Source organism: Staurois parvus, unplaced genomic scaffold (assembly GCF_062004578.1).
Source record: "Staurois parvus isolate SC_StPar_1 unplaced genomic scaffold, SC_StPar_1.0 ptg000704l, whole genome shotgun sequence".
In the NCBI taxonomy this organism is placed as follows: Eukaryota; Metazoa; Chordata; class Amphibia; order Anura; family Ranidae; genus Staurois; species Staurois parvus.
The window spans coordinates 4,590,833-4,610,012 of NW_028318500.1; the positions used below are offsets into that span (position 1 = coordinate 4,590,833).

The following is a 19,180-nucleotide window of genomic DNA, read 5'->3' on the forward strand; positions in this document are numbered from 1 at the left end:
TGGTAGATTGGAATCAAATGGATTACAATGTATTAAGTTATATAGAATGCAGGGTCCTGCTTGAAATTATAATTAGTTTTTAATTGATTGAGGGCAATATTGTGTGACCTTATATTAGTTGAAAGTGTTACTAAACCCACATCAGTAATATCAGTCTGTATATGCAATAAAACATGCTTGTTATACTCACTGTGGAAACTAAGAAGTTTATCATCTGCATTGTGTAAAAAGGCTGTTTGATCCTGACTTCTCTGATCCTCCCCTTCTTCCACAGTCCCCAATCCATCTGCTGATAGTACAGAGCTCTAGGAGTCATTCTGCACATGCTCAGTTTAGTGTGTATTGCTAGAGATGTTTTATTTTCTTTGGGAGGGTGCCTATGATCAGTTCGGAGCCAATCAGCACTGTTCAGACAGAGGGTCAAGGGTCATGCAGCCTCATATGACAGTCAGAGGAGAAAACTACTCCTACAAGATTTAACTAGTGCTCTGCTGGACACTGAGAGAAGTCACAAGACTGCTCTAACTGGTGAAGAAAAGGTATTTAGCAGTTTATATTTACTAAAATAATTGCATTCCATGTTCTGTGTACTGTGGGAAACAAGATATAGTGAATGCAGGGTCCTGGGTTTAGTAACACTATAAGCATGGATTATTAGAGTATACTATTTTTTAAATATTTATTAAACTGATTTTATCTATTTCAGTGATGGTTCAAAGTCTGCCTAACAAATATTTTCTGCAGTTCTTTGAGATTATCTTGGGACAAGAACCACAGATGATCCATTATGAATTGTAATTTATATATTACTAATATTTTGGTTACACTTGAGTTCATGTAAGTACATTGTATTATCAATGCATTTTTGGGGAGGGGTGTGGGGCAAGAAAGGAATTGTTTCTAATTAACAATGACCACAACTATTTCCATCAGTTCTGCGACGATAAACAATTTACTACTACAGTCATACAGATCCCCACGTCAGTCACACATACAGTAAAGTCAGTTGGAAAGAGATTTAAAATGTAACACTTGGCAAACATCTAAATACAAAACTGAAATACATATATGCTTGCACTTTTACTGAATTGTAATTCTCCCATCCTTTGTCATACACACACTTCTGCTAGTCTATAAAAAGTCAATTTTGCTACTCCGTAGTTTAGCTTTACTGATTTTGATGTTAGCTTAAGGACTTGTCCACACCAGTGACCTGCAATTTTCCACACTGGATCAGTGCAGACCACTGCAAGGGTACACATAAAACAATGGTTTGTGTGCCTCATCCATACAACAATGTTATGTACATGTGTGTTGCATTAAAATGCAACCTGTCTGCATTTTAAAGTAACACTGATGAACTAATGCAAACCCAACACAACTGAAAGTAAAGCTATATAGTTGTTAGTATTTAATTCCTTCCAGAAACCTGTCACTGTCCAATGGAGAAAATGAAAATGCAAGTCAACATGCATAAAAACACTACATTATGAAACACAATGCACAAATGTACAGTATGTTAATTGCACATGCATGTTCAATGCCTTACACTGAGTTTTAAAGTGCAGTTTTTTTTTTTTAAACCTTTTATGTATTTTCCCTGTTCTTTAGAGAGAGGTGATAATGCTGATTTATTTGATTTATTGAACAGACTGTAAATGGAAAAGTGACACAGGAAGCTAAATTGTGGAACCAGGTGAGTCAATTGTTTAATTAGGAACTATGTGCATCATCTATCTGGCTGTGCAGTGCGGAGAATTTTATGTAAGTTGCAATATTGGCTGTACAGAATTACAAATGTTTTATATTTATATATATATTTGCATTGTGGGTGAAAAACAGAAATTCGGAGACATCTCACATAAACACAGAGATCCCAACTACTTCACACAGCCTGACCTTACCTGCTTGTTGAATATCTTTGATGATTTGCTTGGCTAATTGACCACTGTAGAATGCCTCAGGGTCATCTGCCAGGATCTGTAGCGTATCTGCCAGTTTAGGCAACTTTACAATATCTCCTTTTTCCAGTACCTTCCCCTGTGCGTCACAAAACACTTCACTGTTGGGAGTTGGCATAAAAGGAAAAGACATATTTTAAATGTGGCTGGCCTAAATAAATTATATCAACATAAATGATTTAATCTCTTGGCAGTGGAGGTATGTATAGGGAAACCTCACAAACTGAATAGTTATTTACCATCTGTGTGGCACTGGGTGATTACCCCTAACGTTTTTGTCCTGGAGACAAAAGAGGAAATCTCCCATAAGTGAAGGGAAATCTTTTTAGATCCCTTAGTTGTTACCAGAACAGTTGTCTCCATTGGAGAATTTATCCTTACCCCCCTGTTCTAGTAAAGATAGTAAAACTTTGAATTTCCACCCACACAAAAGACATGAGGGCACTCTCAAAAAACCACTCTTTGCAACTGAAAATATTTTCTTACTAAGAGCTGTAAAATGTGGAAAAGTTGCCCACAAGATCTGCCATAAGGATCACAATATAATGTAGGTCACAATCTGACATAACATTAACTTTATATCTTTCCAAACTTTACTATGACCCACACCTAGGAAATGTTTAATTAATGTTTATACCCCCTACAAGAGTTTTCACAATGGAGGATGAAGTCCAATTTTTAATTTGTAAACCACAAATTGCACCACATACAATACTGTTGATGAACAAATTGCACTTAAAAAAATATGCTGTTAACTCATTGCATAAGATGTAGATATAAACCGAGTAATTAGATCTCCAATTTATTCTGAAAAAATGGTAAAAATGGTAAAATCTGTCCCAATTGTGAACATAAAACTCTTGACTTCTTTGCTCCTGCCTCTTATTCACAATTTTGTCTAAACGTGGAACTTTCTTGCCGACTGTGATCTGCCTCAGGATTCAGGTGATTCCGAGATTTGTCTTGATCAGGGGCGGACTGACCATTTGGAAACTCGGGCACTGCCCGAGGGCCCGGGGTCAGTAGGGGGCCCCATGAGATGCCCCTGGTACCTTTTTCATAGGTTTTTTTGAGTTTGAGCAAGGACACAGGGGCCCTATGATCCCCACATTGCCCGGTGGCCCCATGAGTTGTCAGTCTGCCCCTGGTCTTGATTGACAAAAGACAGCTGAATCCAGGTTGAAAATGAAATTGAGACATTAAGTGCTTTTCCACCAAGTCTTGAGTACATACCCAGTGCTGCACATCAAAACTCCTCCTAATGCTATTAAATTGTATTTAAAGAGCTCATTTTGTCTGAAAATAGCTTCCTTCAGAAATCCAACTTCTGACATTTTCTCCAAATTGTAGGAATATGGATTCATGATCCATTTTTCTGAAATCTTTAGGTCTCCAGCAGCAAAATATCCATCAAAATGTATGACTTAAACAATATACATTCATGAATTTATGAGTGAAACTATATTCGTTGAGTAAGTCAGATATTGTGATATAACTATTTTAATAGCAATACTCTGACTATCAGTTACTTACTTTACTTATACAGTGTATGTTAATTCTGTTATTCTTAATGCTTGATTAAAAAACACTGAGACTACTATCTACGCAAAATGACCATCTACCACCATTGCTCAAAGGACATTGGCAGTTGATTGAGTGATGACTTGTAAATGGTCACTAAGGGACACAAGCCACTCTGTCTCATGCCCTGAAATTCCACCTCGCATCCCCAGTTGGAAAACCCTGATCTAAACTATTCAATGTTTTTTTTAGAGAATAAAGTTTATTAAAAGTCCAGCATAGATACACAAAAAGTGATACTTAAATAGGGTCAGGAGACAGACTCTCCCCCTAATGGAGGTTACACTTAAACCATCAGAGTTAGGTATATTGCAAGGTATAAAATACACGTGGTTACTAAGTGCAATAGAACCAACTTGGAAATGAAAGTAAGTCAGGCCATCACAATGCTTAACATGGATGGAAGGCTTAAAGAATATGTAAACACAACATTTTAAACTCCTGATATGTGACTGTTGTACCATATACTTGTATGAAACAGTATTATGTTCCCTTTTACTTCCTTTCTGTGAAATACCTGGTGTCCCTGCCAGTTACTCTGCTTTCCTATTAAAAACTGACCACACTGGGCAGGAAAGGACAGTGTGGTACTTTTTTTAAGATTGTAAAATATCTGCCTTCCTATGAAAAACCTGCAGGCTTAAAGCGGTTCTTCAGTCCTGGTTAGAAAAATTAAAAGTCAGTAGCTACAAAAACTACAGCTGCTGACTTTTAATAATAGGACACTCGCCTACCCCAGCACTGTCCTCACCTGGCTAGTTTTCTCACCAGGCTTCAGTCCCTGGCAGTGGCATACTAACTGTGGGCAGCAAACTGTGACTGCTTGTGGCTTCCTAGCTGGCTATCCACTGCATATGCTTTAGCTACACTGTGCTACCTGAATGGTCCTGCAGTCTCCTGGGACCTGTGACATGTCCCACAAGGCTGCAGAGGAAGGATGGGAAGCTGAACTTCACCAAGGCGTTCCCATTGCATGTGGGGGAGTGGGTACCTGTCAAAACCAGGTACCCGCTCCCCCATACCCAAAAAAAAGGTGCCAAATGTGAAGGAGGAGGTGGGGTGGAAGCAGGGGCAGTATCAGGGAACAAGAAGATCGCCACAGCGCATGAATGTGCACAGGCGCAGGATCCCGACAAGGCATACAGGCAGGCGGGCACTAGGACCCAGGAGCGCCTGTCACCAATGACGGCACCAGGCAGGTACTAGGACCCAGGCACGCCTGTCGGCGCTGGGCGGACTATTTAAAGAGCACCTCGGTGCTGATTCAGTGCTGACTGGTCTTCAGCTTTCCCCTGTGTCCTGCTTGTTTCCTGTGCGATTCCTTTGGTGCTGACCCGGCTTGTTCCTGACCGGACTCCGAGTTCTCTTCTGCCCCCCAGTTCCTTACTTCGGCTCTGTTCCTGACTTTGGCATTTTCCTCCTGATCCTGTATCGCGTGCCAGACTGTTATGACCCTGGCTATCCTACGACTCTGCTCCAGTCCTGTGTCCTGGCTGCAAACCTGGCTCTGCTGTGCATCTGACAATCCACTGTACCTGCCTGGTCTATTTCTACAGTATCCAAATCAGTGGATATCCTGCTTACCAAGGTCATCATCTGCAAGAGCCACAAGCAAAATCCTGGTGCTCTTGTCCCCCTAGTCCTTAGACGCCCTCTGTTCCAACCTCAGTGGGCTCAGGATTAGTGACACAAGTGAGGCCAACCTCGTCAATTCAGTCTCCCATCAGGTACGTGACAGGTGGACAACTCATGGGGCCCCCAATAGGGGATCATGGGGCCCCTGTGTCCTCACCCACACCCAAAGAAGCCTATGAAAAAGCCAATGAAAGGTACCAGGGGCATCTCATGGGGCCCCCTATTGACCCCGGGCGCTCGGTCGAATGGTCAGTCCACCCCTGGGTGGAAGAGTGGAACTTCCCCTTTGGGTGGAAGAGTGGAACTTCCCCTTTGAGTGAAGTTCTGCTTTAAAGTATATGAAAACCTCATCAATAATCTTCTTTTATCTGCTATCTTTTGGTCTTTTATATATACCATTAAAAGTGTTTTGTTATATTTTTCAATAAGTGCAAAAAAAAAAAGGTGGAAACACCTCTGCTTATGTGCTCCTGCTGGGCAGTGAAAACAAGCCTTTTTGTGTTCAAGCCAATATCCTTTCCCGCCCCCCCCTTCCTTTTGAGTGCTGTCCCAAGTATCCCTATGCATCTGAAGCACAGTGGAAGAACGCAATGGCGTGGCAGTGATATTGCAATACATTTGAGCTTTGACACACTAGAGACACTGCGACATGTAAAAGCACTGGGACATGTTCTACCCTATCCACTTTATGTCCGGACACTTTCACCCCCTTCCAGTCCAGGCCAATTTTCAGCTTTCAGTGCTATCACACTTTGAATGGCAAGTGTGCGGTCATGCAACACTGCACCCATATTAATTTTTTTAGCATTTTTTTGAGACAGATAAAACTTTATTTTGGTGGTATTTATTCACCACTGGGAATTTTTTTTTGTGCTATATAAATGAAAAAGTCCAATATTTGAAAAAAAAAAAAAGTGTTTTTCTTATAAAATTTTGCATATAATCTTTCTTCATAAATCTTGGCCAAAATGTATTCATCTATCTTTTTAGTAAAATAAAAAATAACCCAAATTAGTTTATAACCAAAAAGTATAATTTTTCAAAAAATGTTTTCACATTTTTTTTTAGAAATGTCCACCCGTTTCGGCAGTGCTCCCTTCGGTCATTTATCTACATGGGCCGGACGGGAAGTGGTTAAAGTGGTTGTAAACCCAATGTCTAACAAATTTCAAACACTCACATCTCCTTACAGTTTGTAGAATGAACATGACAAGTGTATTATTTGTTTTCAGTTTTTGTGTCTTTTGCCTGTTTCAGCTCGCTGAATATCTCCCTGTCTGTGGGAGTGGACATTGCCCTGAGCTCAGGAGGCAAAGTCATGATGTCACTAGACTCCCATCCCAGCTGTACACACCCCCAGCATTCTCCCTAGCACAGCTTTGCAGCGCGCACATTGGCTGGTCACTTTCAATGCCCGGCAAGACTGTTGGATGGTAGTGCTGCAGGTCCAGGGGAGAGAGGAGCGGAGAGCAAGTGACAATGTGGGCTCCATGCTCAGGCTGCGGCTGTGTAAGACACACCCCCTTCACTCATGATCATGCATGAGCCTCCTGATTAAGTCTGTCATTCAAAGGAGAGGGGGCGTGGCGACACCCTTTTTTACTCAGGTGTTGGAATTTTTTTTACTGTAGAAGAGTGGAGAGGATTGCATATGACACGATGCACTTTTCCTGGCCAAACTGAAGTTAGTAGAGTTCTGCTGCACTGCCGAGTTAGATGCAATGTTCGGTTTAATTTGTATTTTTTGGGGTTTAAAACCACTTTAATGTAGAGAATGCATTAAGGTAAAAAAAATGCTTAGTCATTTGTATTACAAAACTCTATGGACAGGAATATTTTTATTCAACATAACGAAGTGAAGTTGGTATTAAACTAGAATGAAGCTAATCTGCACAGCTAAAAAAAATGTGCATAATAAGATATGATTATTTCCTATAGTTTCAGACAAGCAGATAGGGGACCTAGCGAGTTCCTTGGTGGCATAATTCCAAGATTGGGAACACAAGTTTTTAGGCATCAAGTTACCCATACACAGTGTGGGTAGGATTACAAAATTATGCCAGGACCAGGGGCGGACTGACCATTTGGGTTTAAGTGTGGGCAAGGACACAGGGGCCCCATGATCCCATATTGGCCGGGGGCCCCATGAGGTGTCAGTCTGCCCTTGGCCAGGACAGAATATAAAGGCAATAGGCACAGTTCGCTGTAAACAACATCCAATGTCAACATAAAAGGGGACCTTAAAATGGTATTAAAGGGAGGCATTATTGTGCAAAAAGGAGGAGGGAATTCTGACCTTATAAATCAAGATAAGTGGCATAAATAATGCAAGTAAAATTATGAATGAGCTATACAAAATTTAAATAATGTAATAAGTACAACAAAAGTTTGAAAGGGGTAGCAGAGCAAACAATAAGGTGTGCAATTAGGACTGTAGGCAAGTTACCATATGATGCTCCTTACCATAGTGACTTGTCTGACTCAATATGAGCCTTTGCAGAAGACAGGCCCTGAGACAGGCCCAGGCCAACTGGAAATCCTTCTCTTGCCAATTTAATGTTCGGCTCAAACAAACGTTTCCATGGCAACTTGCCATGTCGATCGTGTGCTACCTTGTATCCTTGAATCTCTCCTGGTACTGCTATGGACAATCCACCTGTGGAACACAATAGTGTAGCAAGTAAGTTTTGCAAGAAAATGAATAAACCTCTCAGTAATGCTACTACTAGGCTGTGGCTAGGGGTAGCTCTAATGATTTGTAGTGTGACTTTTGGTGACTAATACCAACAAGCTCACATTAAACTCGGAATGCAACATGTGTTTTGTGTCCTCTTGTCCTTTTTTGCGTAGGTTAGTGATACTTGGTTTATGCTATCTTTGTTCAGTTTTGTGTTTATTCTGACATTCATTTTCTCTGTTTAGTATTCTTTTTGTTAGTAATGGAAATTCTTAATACAAATTTATGCGCTTTTCCATGTGGCCTGCTCTGCCACTATAAAGAAAGTAATTATCTGTATAACGTGATCCATTTCTGTTTAACACATTAAACTCAGAATGCAAATGAGCAACACAAGGATTGTTCTTGATTTCATTCATGTTAGTAGGCTGTTGCTTTCCTTTATGAAAACCAAGGTCAAAAGGCTTAGGTCATGAAGTGTCACTGCTATATGGAGCTCATGGAAAGGCTATATCAAGCAGTATTTCATAAATATCCTGTGTTGAGGCCTATCCTCTTCCCCAGAAATATTGGCAGGTGCCAGATCCCATCCTGACAAGCATAGAAAAGTGATGTCTGCAATTGTAAAATATACAATTGTGAATTCGTGTTCTTCTCACTGTAACTGACTAGCAGATTAAATCTAAAATACAGAAGTAAAGGAAAGAAATGTAACTCAAGTAATGCAATGTTATCTAATCATATAACTATTCTCTACTCGGTGTATGCATTGTCACCCTAAGACAGTATTTATTTATTTATTCCAGGTACTTATATAGCGCTGTCAATTTACGCAGCGCTTTACATATATATATTGTACATTCACATCAGTCCCTAACCCTCAAGGGGTGTACAATCTAAGGTCCGTGACTCACATTCATATACAAGGGCCAATTTAGACAGGATCCAATTAACCTACCAGCATGTCTTTGGAGTGTGGGAGGAAACCGGAGTACCCGGAGGAAACCCACGCAGGCACAGGGAGAACATGCAAACTCCAGGCAGGAGGTGCCGTGGCTGGTATTCGAACCAATGACCCTAGTACTGCCAGGCGGAAGTGCTAACCATTTAGCCACTGTGCTGCCCAGTAACTGTGCTATTGCCAGGATCACCAGGGTGAGGTGAAAGTGCTTCCTAATAACAACCCCCCCAACAAACTAAACTCACTGATTTGCTCTGGAACAGGGGTGTCAAAATCAATTTCATCACGGGCCCCATCGGGATCATGGTTGCCGTCAAAGGGCCACTTATATCTGAAAGACTTTAGAAATGTATCTACTCTTTGGATGATACCAGCAGTGTGTGTACTTTGGAAGATACTAGCAGTTTGCGAATAATTGTAAGCAGATGTCCAAAGCACCCCTCCCCACTATCAGAAGTCATAGGCCCCCCACTCTCCCTTACATTACAGTGCATCCTCTTATCTTGTGCTCCTGTCAGGAAGAATCTGGGAGCGGAGCTGGGAAGCAAAAAGTGTAGGGTCTGGAGGAGGACCAGAGGAGGGCTGGAGTCAGCTGGCAGTCTGATGAATGCTGAGATCAGGGGAGGCGGAGACAGGGGAGTGCTTCAGCTGTGCAGAGAGGCACAGGATCAGTAGGAGGAGTTCTGTCCTCCTCTCTGCTGCCGATTGCGGAGGTAAGGGGAGGAGCAGAGATGTGCCTCACCATGGTTGCACAGAAAAGAGCAGGATCTGGCAGCCGAGTAATATCCTCCTGTCTGCTGCTGACTGCTGAGACAAGGTGCTGGCAGAGATGAGAGGGTGCCGAAGCTGCAGGAGAGGTGTGAGGGCCACATGAAATGGTCTAGAGTAAGAGGAAGTTAGAATGCGCCCAAATGATAAAGTGGTGACACAGCGAATTTCAGCTACCCTTTCCCTGCTTTGGTGGATGAGGAGGAAACTGCACTACACTTTGTATGAGCTTTCTTATGGATCAACTGTGGGTTTTCAGTTCTGAGGATACAGGTTTTTAATATCTATCTTTTGATTGGACCTAAAGTGGTTGTAAAAGGCTCAAGGTTTTTTATCTTCATGCATTCTATGCATGAAGGTAAAAAAACTTCTGTGTGCAGACCCCCCCAGCCCACCCTTACACTTACCTGAACCCCATTTCGATCCAGTGGTGTGCACAAGAGCCTTGGCTGTCCCGGGTCTCTGCTTCCTCATTGGCTGAGACAGCAGCGGGAGCTATTTGCTTCTGTTACTGTCAATCATAGCCAGTGAGCCAATGAGGAGAGAGTGGGGGACTGGACCGAGCCATGACTGTGTGTGAATGGACACACAGAGCAGCAGCTTGGGAGCAAGCCTGCTTGGGTGCTCCCATTGCAAGCTGCCTGCTGTGGGGGAAATTGGCAGGAGGAAGGGGCTAGGAGCGTTGCTTGGGTACCCGAGAAGAGGAGGATTGGGGGTGGTCTGTGCAAAGCAACTACACAGAGCAGGCAAGTATAAAAATTTTTTTACTTAAATATGCCTTTACAATCACTTTAATGCACAAGTATTGTCTTTCAACCAAATTATGTAACTACATTCAACACTCCCCTTACCCTAGGTTCACACCTAAGTTTTCTGCAGCATTTTGTAGAAATGCACTACAGTCCATTTAACATGATTTCCTATGGGACAGGTTCATATCTCTGCGTTTTCACCCGGTGCATTTCTTGGAAAGGGTCAGGAACTTTTTTTAAATGCAAAAAGTTGTTTTTGGTTCTATAGACTTAAAATGGAAATGCTACAGAAAAGCATGTAATGCATTTTTGCTGCGTTTTGCATCTTATGTTTGAATTTGCCTAGCAACAAGAAAAAAAAGTTAAACACAAAAACGCATTAAAAAACGCGGGAAAAACGCATGTGCAACAATGCGCCTCAAAAGGCACTGCGGAAACAGATCAAACACAAACTGCATAGGTGTGAACCTAGCCTTAGTCAAATTTCACACAAGCACAGAGAACCAGCTTTAGTTTCCCTGTTCTGCAAAGTAATCTCCAGATTGGGGACAAAAGTGTCAAAAGTTGCTTGATGGATGCTAGCATCATTATTACACTAATAACTATTGTGAGCACATTGATTTTAATTTTTCATTTTATGTGCCCTAGGGCTAGAACAGAGCAAATTGTGACCTTAGATACATATGAATAATTTTACTGTGACAGCTAAAAGCTTATTTTAAAATTAAAAAACCACATAAAATATGCTTTTACTGAAAATTGATTTAATGCCACATTTACTATTACTTATTATTACTAGTCCTTCCCAAATATTATGACCAACTTTGAGTAAATCAAATTGAGCACATCTACTTCCTACTGTACCTTTACCCCCTCCCTCCTAGATTGTAAGCTCGTAAGAGTAGGGCCCTCTTACCCCTCGTACGTTGTTTGTTGTTGTTGTACTGTGCCATGTATTGTCCCCCCTATTGTACAGCGCTGAGCAAACCCTTTGGCGCTATATAAACTCGTAGTAATAATAATAATAATAATAATGGGGAACATGCATTTTGTCACAAGTATTTTCTTAAGCACTCAATGGGAAAAAGTGGCAAGCACATTAGGTAGGTGGGTACTTAAACGCTTTTCAGGTCAGTGTTTTTTCCCTGGCAAAGTGGTAAAAAGTCATTTGTTGTTGCTGCTTTTGTCTGACCAGTAAAACAGAATAGGAAATGTCCTTCTTTAGTCATACTGACATACTGGGGTTTATTGAGAACTAAGGATTCATTTTTTTTTTTTTAAATTGTCAATGCGGTTGATTTACTAAAGGCAAATAGACTGTTCAGTTTGCATGGGAATTTTAGTGAGGTTAGTGAATGTGGTGAAATGTCACTTTGCAAAGAATACTCAATCACGTGCCAGAAAAAAAAAAAATATTTTGTTATAGCAATTAAGAGCTGCCCAATTAAACGTGCAAATACCTCAAAATATGCATGCAAGCAAAAATAATATATTGGAATCAATTGTGACCTGCACTCGGATACTACTACATAAATACCAAAATAATAACTATGTTATAACAATGAAGGGCTGCCCAATTAAACGTGCAAATACCTGAAAATATACATAAATTCATGTGATGTGCTCTCTCTAACAATATTCTTACAAATTACTCCATCATGATAACTGTGTGAATAAATAAGTAATTGATTTACATTAATATAGTCTCTTGATGTGCAAACGTGCAGTAATTCTTCATAAAGTGAAACGAATCCTTAGTGCTCCCCTCAGATGATCCCATTTACTCACCAGCTCCCTTGAACTCTTATGAGAACAAGAGTCTATTGTGCTTGTGTGTTAGATAGGCTCATCTTGGATTTGTAGTCCTCCTGCGTGTCCAATCTTTATTCTGATCCTCAGTTGTTGGCTTCCCATTCAGGAGTATAAACTCCTCATAAGATTGTATATAGAGAGAAAAAGGGGTCCCACATAGTGAAATACCATTTATTTAAGGTAAAGGGAAAATCTTGTTCCACTCCATGTATTGACAGGTTAAAAAGTATACAAACGCCAGACCAGAAGCGTGCGTTCCACTGACTGGATGTGATGTCACCAATGGCTCTACCTGACGTGTTTCACCCCTCCCACTGGGCACTCTCACAGGCTAGAGTTCATGGTGACTGATGGCTTATATATACAGGATCTCCACCTACTCCACCCAGTACACCCTATGATGTAATTTCCTCTACCTCATTCCTCTATCTTAATACTGCAAATTGGGTGTACATATAACCATAGCGATCTTTATCCTGTGTCCATCTTACAAGTCCAATTAAACAAATTATACAGTATAAACAATTTTACAAAATATAAAACCAAATTAACATTACATAACATTTTGCATAAAATAAATAAAATATACATAAAACAGCCTATGATTCCTTTTCTCCTGCTTACTTATTCCCCCTAGTGGTGAAATTACATGTAATAAGTAAGCTGCACAATTAAACCTATTACTTTCATTGCTTTCCCTTGGTCTCGATTTGCCTCTCCATGGGGGACCTCTGGCAATTCGAAACCAAGGGGCAGGGGAGGCTATCATGGGCCCCCAAGAAGACCCCCACAATATTGGAGACCTATACAGAACAGATATCCGATACAACAGGAACACACACAAGGAGATGGAAGAACAAATATAGAGGATGCAGAGGGGGTCAGAGGAAAAAGAAATCAGAGAGAATTAAGTTCAGGCATATTTAACTTAAGTGGGGTGAATATTACCACAGAAAAAAAACAGGTGTTAAAATTGGGATTAAAATATGCCCCACCCAAAAATATGAAAAATTTCAAGGTCTACATGGACCTACATAAATTCATTAGGAAATTGGACATCAAAAAATATTTCGCTAACAGAACAGATAAACAAGAAAGTTTGGAAACTCAATATCAACATAATGTACTGATAAATCAATCTCTATTTAACCTCAAGTCCAGCAATAACCAATATTTAGAGGTGTTTAGGTCAATGATGACGCAAGAAGTCGAGAATATCAATATAGAACCCAACATAGGCAATAAAAAGATAACGGGGACTGGAGGAGTTAGAAAGAAGAAAAATATAGTTATTAGACCTGTGGATAAAGGGGGGGGGGGATAGTCATCTTGAGTAAAGAGGACTATTCAAGGGAACTTAATCGATTAATAATGTATAAGGATACATATCAGAGACTTAAAGGGTACCATGGAAACAAACTAAAGGCCAAGCTAACAAAATTAGTAAAAAAGGTACAGAAAGAGGAAATCATGGATAAAAAGGAAGTAAAGTATTTAATACCAGAGGTACACAAAACGCCAATAATATATCAGGTTCCTAAAATGCATAAAAATTTAGAGAATCCCCCAGTGGACCAATTGTCAATGGAATTGATTACATTTTCTAATGTGAGAGTATTTGGATTATTTAATGCAACCTATAGCTCAGGGATTTCCATCATATATTAAGGATAGCAAAGAACTTATCAATTTACTAAGGAAGAAAAAAAAAAATAAAAATTGCATACTAGCCAGTATTGATGTAGAATCATTATATACCAATATTAAGCAGAAGCATGCTCTAGATCAGGGGTGGGCAAACTTTTTGACTTGAGGGCCGCAATGGGTTCATATATTGGACCCGGGGGCCGGACCAAGAGTAGATGAATGATGTGTATGTGTCATCCATAGTAAGTATAGTAATATTCCCCCATAGTAAGCATAGTAATTAATCCCCCATATAGTAATTCATCCCCCATAGTAATTCATCCCCCATATAGTAATTCATCCCCCATAGTAATTCATCCCCCATAGTAATTCATCCCCCATATAGTAATTCATCCCCCATAGTAATTCATCCCCCATATAGTAATTCATCCCCCATAGTAATTCATCCCCCATATAGTAATTCATCCCCCATAGTAATTCACCCCCCATAGTAATTCATCCCCCATAGTAATTAATCCCCCATATAGTAATTAATCCCCCATAGTGATTCATCCCCCATAGTAATTCATCCCCCATATAGTAATTCATCCCCCCTATAGTAATTCATCCCCCATATTAAGTCCCCAAGTCCCCCCTGTGTCAATTCACTTACCTTTGCTCCGCGCGTTCCTCTCGCCGTGTTCCTGCGCCGTTCCGGTGTAGCATGAAAATCTGTCTCCTATGAGGATCTGTCCCCCTCGACGTATCTGCGCATGTGCCAGTTTCAGGCATTAGCAGCCAATCGGCGATCTCCGGCACATGCGCAGATACATCGAGGGGGACAGATCCTCATAGGAGACAGATTTTCATGCTACACCGGTCTTCAGGGCGGACTGTGAGAGGAGCCTAGCGGGAACCTAGCTCCGCGGGCCGGATTAAAAGGTCCGCCGGGCCGTAGACGGCCCGCGGGCCGTAGTTTGCCCATTGCTGCTCTAGATGCTGTAGAATTGGCCTGTAAAGAAAGCATTTTTGACAAATGTATTAGCATTAGCCATGAAAGGCAACTATTTCTGGCATAATCATTGCTTCTATGGCCAAAAAAGGGGAGCAGCTATGGGGGCTAAGTATTTCCCCACAGTAGGGAACATATTTATGAGTAAGTTGGAGGCTGAAAAATATACAAAACACCAAGAAAGGAGCTACTAATCTATAAAAGGTATATTGATGATATATTCCTCATATGGGAAGGGTCAGAAGAATCACTAAAAAAGTTTCTAACTGAAATCAATATAAACAAATATGGAATTCAAATATGTAATTAAAATAAAAATAAGTACAGTGAGTGCTCAATGTGTATGAAGTGAATAAAATTATTAAATAAATTATATAAATAACAGCAAATTGCACCGACATAGGATATCCTAAAAACCCAGTAAGAGCAAATACATATATAAAAAGGTGCATTGCTAAAATATGACAAGGTATGTAAACATTCTGTGCATTAAAACCACCAAATGAGTATGGCGCTAATTAAGGTGCACAAATGAGAAATATAATAGCACAGTCTTAATGAGTAAAAATGCGTGAAAAAGCATGCAGGCTTGACTCAGGAAAGTCAGCAATAGCAAGTGGTTAAAATCCATCTTCATAAGTAATTCTCATAATGATAATCCTTGTGATGTGACTCTGTGCAGCAATGTATAAAATGCACACTCACCAGATGCACATAGATAATGTGCATTGAACCAATATAACTCTGCAGGGGCCCCTTTAAGTGGAACAGCCAGCCAGGAGCAAGGATCACTCTTCTGGACACCAGCTTCTCATGCAGCCACACTTCCTCTGGGGGTCTCCAAGAGCAGTTGGCTCAGAGCCAGGCAATATATGAAAAAGCCCTATAGTGTAGTACTTTTTTAAGCTTTCATATATTAAGGATTATCATCCACATAATTCAATAAGACAAATTGTAAAAAAGTTTCCAAAGTATTTGAAATAGAATTGATAAGGTGCACAAAAAACCTCCTGTAACTGTACAGCAACTCTCCAAAATGGCCGCCGGACCTCCGTGCAGCTCCGGCGGCGTGACGTCACGACGTTAGGGCTCAACGCGTTTCGTGCAATAGCATGTTTTCAAAAGTGGTGTGCCTATCGTCAGACGTCTGATTCATCTCTTTTTATACAATCAGGGCGTCCGCGCATGTGCAGTGCACGGGCGCCATTTTCCCAAAGCATTAGGGGACAAGTACACCAAAACACATTCCATTATGTTGGAAAGGATTAAAGGGGCAGTAAAAAACATGAAAAGAAGATCTGTTAAAAACAAAACAAAATAAAGAAAAAGGAGATTATGGGATTACATTCTGTACAGAATATAATAGACAATATAAACAGATGGACAGAACGATGAAAAAACATTGGCCAATTCTTAAAAAAAGATCAAATTCTAGCAAGGATATTCCCAAAACAACCCAAATTTGTTTATAGTAGACCTCCAAATTTGAAAAATAAATTAGCTAAGAATATACCTGACCCTCCTATGAGGAAGATAACCTTTTTGGACCAAGCGGGTTTTTTTAGATGAGGAAAATGTTTAACATGTAGAACTTGTAGAATGGATTCAAAGAAAACTATACAATTTCATTCTAATACCACTGGGAAGAGATATGGAATAAAAAAATTCATAACGTCCAGCAGTACGTATGTCACTTACCCTACTAGAATGTGAATGCGGACTACAGTACGTAGGAAGAACCACCAGAGAACTGAAAACTAGGCTAAGGGAACATGTTAACAATATCAAAATGGGGTTCCGCCAACATAGTTTGTCAAATCATTTTAGGATTTATCATAACAGGGATCCAAATAAATTAAAATTCTGCGGCATAGATAGAGTTGAAAAACATTGGCGGGGAATAAATATGAAACAAGCTATTTCTTAAAATGAATCCCAATGGATTTATCAGCTCGGAACTATGGTGCTGAGGGGGTTAAATGTAGATATTGATGTCAATTGCTTTATCTCAAATTTTTAATGATAACTAACAATCAGTAGGACATGTATTCCAAATGTAGGGTGAATGAAACCAACAGGGTTAATTGTGCAGTTTACTCATATGTAATTTCACCACTAGGGGGAATAAGTAAGCAGGAGAATAGGAATCATAGGCTGTTTAATGTATATGTTATTTATTTATTTGTTTTATGTAAAATTTTATGTAATGTTAATTTGGTTTTATATTTTGTAGAATTGTTTACACTGTATAATTTGTTTAAGTATTGGAGATGTAAGATGGACACAGGATAAAGATTGCTATTGTTATATGTACACCCAGCTTGCAATATTAAGATAGAGGAATGAGGAAGCGGAAATTACATCATAGGGTGTATTGAGTGGAGTAGGTGAAGATCCTGTATACATGAGCCATCAGTCACCACGGATTCTAGCCTTTGAGAATGCCCAGTGGGAGGGACGAAACACATCAGGTGGGAGCCATTGGTGACATCACATCCAGTCGGTGGAACGCACGCCAGTGAGCTACTTCTGGTCTGGTGTTTGTGTGCTTCTTAATCAGTCAATACATGTGAGCGGAACACGTTTTTCTCTTTAATTTAAATAAACGGTATTTCACTATGTGGGCCCCCTTTATCTCTATATACAAACTTATGAGGAGTTTATACTCCTGAATGGGAAGCCGACAACTGAGGATCAGAATATAGATTGGACCCACAGGAGGCCTACAAATCCCAGATGAGCCTAACATACAAGCGCGATAGACTCTTGTTCTCATAAAAGTCCACGGGAGCTGGTGAGTAAGTGAGACCACTGGAGGGGAGCACTAAGGATTCATTTAACATTATGAAGAATTACTGCATGTTTGCACATCAAGAGACTATATTAATTTAAATCAATTAATTATTTATTCACACAATTATGATGATGGAGTAATTTATAAGAATATTGTTAGAGAGAGCACATCACATGAATTTATTGACATGTATATTTTGAGGTATTTGCACATTTAATTGGTCAGCCATTTATTGCTATAATATTTAATCCAAAGGTCAATACCTTTTTAGAAGTAGCAGCTCCATTTTCTAGCATATTTTTTAGCATTTTTGGTATTTATGTAGTAGTATCTGAGCACAGGTCACAAGTGCTTCCAATATACTATTTTTGCTTGCGTGTAATTGAATAATGGAAGTCAACAGAGCCTCACTTCATTCACTAAACTCTTTGTAAAATGAACAGTCTGTTTGCAAGAGAATTTCCCCCAGAGCTTAGAGCTTGTGCAGAGCTGTGTACTGTAGCGTCTTGGATCATTTGTTCATCCTCACCTTTTTGTGACAATGCAGTACTATTCCCAAACATTCCCTCACTGGCATTCAATGGTGCGATCTCTCGAGCATTTATTATTTCAGCTTTTCCTGTAAGAAAAAAAAAATCTACTATAATCATATTCAGTGGTCATATCATGTTGGATATAAAAAGCATTCTAAAGCAGGACTTTTATAATGGTTTTACAGAAAATTAAATAAGATAGCCCAGAAATCTCTAACAATGTGTGTTTTTCAGTTTTCTATTGGGAATCTATTGGGAATGTTGGGAATATTGGGAATATCAGTGTTGTTCCCTAAGGGCTCTACCCCTTTTGAAAATGAATGCTGAGTTCGAAATGCGTTAAAGAGGAGCCCTTGTAAGCCGTTGACGTCAAGCTGTCGGATCATGGGGATCCGACGGCCACTTCATATTTCCAGCTGGTCAGTTGTTCATGTGCATTACATATGTGACTCTTATTGTGGCACTGTCATATATACTGCAGTTTTTTGTACGTTTTTTAAACATAACCTTTAATATTAGTAAAAGCACCTTTATAATACTACACTATGGGATATTCCTAATGTTTGCTCTGCATTGAGCACCTTAAATCCCCCAGCACCACTTCCAGTTGGTGTTCCAGCACCCTGAAGAGTTTAGGCTATCAATACGGACCATTATACCTCGGCACTTTGAGGAAGACCACCCACCGCCAGGCTGCACCTCTGACCATACTTGAGGGACCCCTGCACATCAGGAGTATATTACACAACGCGCTTTTCATTAGCGCATCTGGTAAGTGCGCACTCTGTATATTCATTACTTCATCCCAAGGAGAAATAACATTCTGGGACTGTATACAAGTAATTAGAAGATTGCACCTGACCTAAAGATAATTTGGATACTACTTCTACGCATGTCATGATCATGCGTTTTTCATGAACATTCATATACTTATTTATTTGTTCACTTCCAGATTACTCCTGTCACTATTGATGTTTACTATATATATGCATAACGCATTTGTTTCATACATGCGTCTATAAGACATACATTCGGTTTTCTGTTCAACATCTAGCGCTGCACCAATAT

At 40.0% G+C, this 19,180-nt stretch overlaps 1 protein-coding gene across 1 annotated transcript in view; it reads right to left on the minus strand.

Annotated features, from left to right (window-relative positions):
* Window positions 1-19,180, minus strand: part of GGT1 (gamma-glutamyltransferase 1) — a 189,797-nt gene that overhangs the window by 19,364 nt on the left and 151,253 nt on the right. The window contains exons 4-6 of the mRNA XM_089653223.1: window positions 18,109-18,198; window positions 7,641-7,833; window positions 1,905-2,062 (exon numbers count right to left, since the gene is read on the minus strand). Coding sequence (XP_089509349.1) covers window positions 1,905-2,062; window positions 7,641-7,833; window positions 18,109-18,198 — 441 coding nt within the window. The remainder of the gene's footprint in view (window positions 1-1,904; window positions 2,063-7,640; window positions 7,834-18,108; window positions 18,199-19,180) is intronic.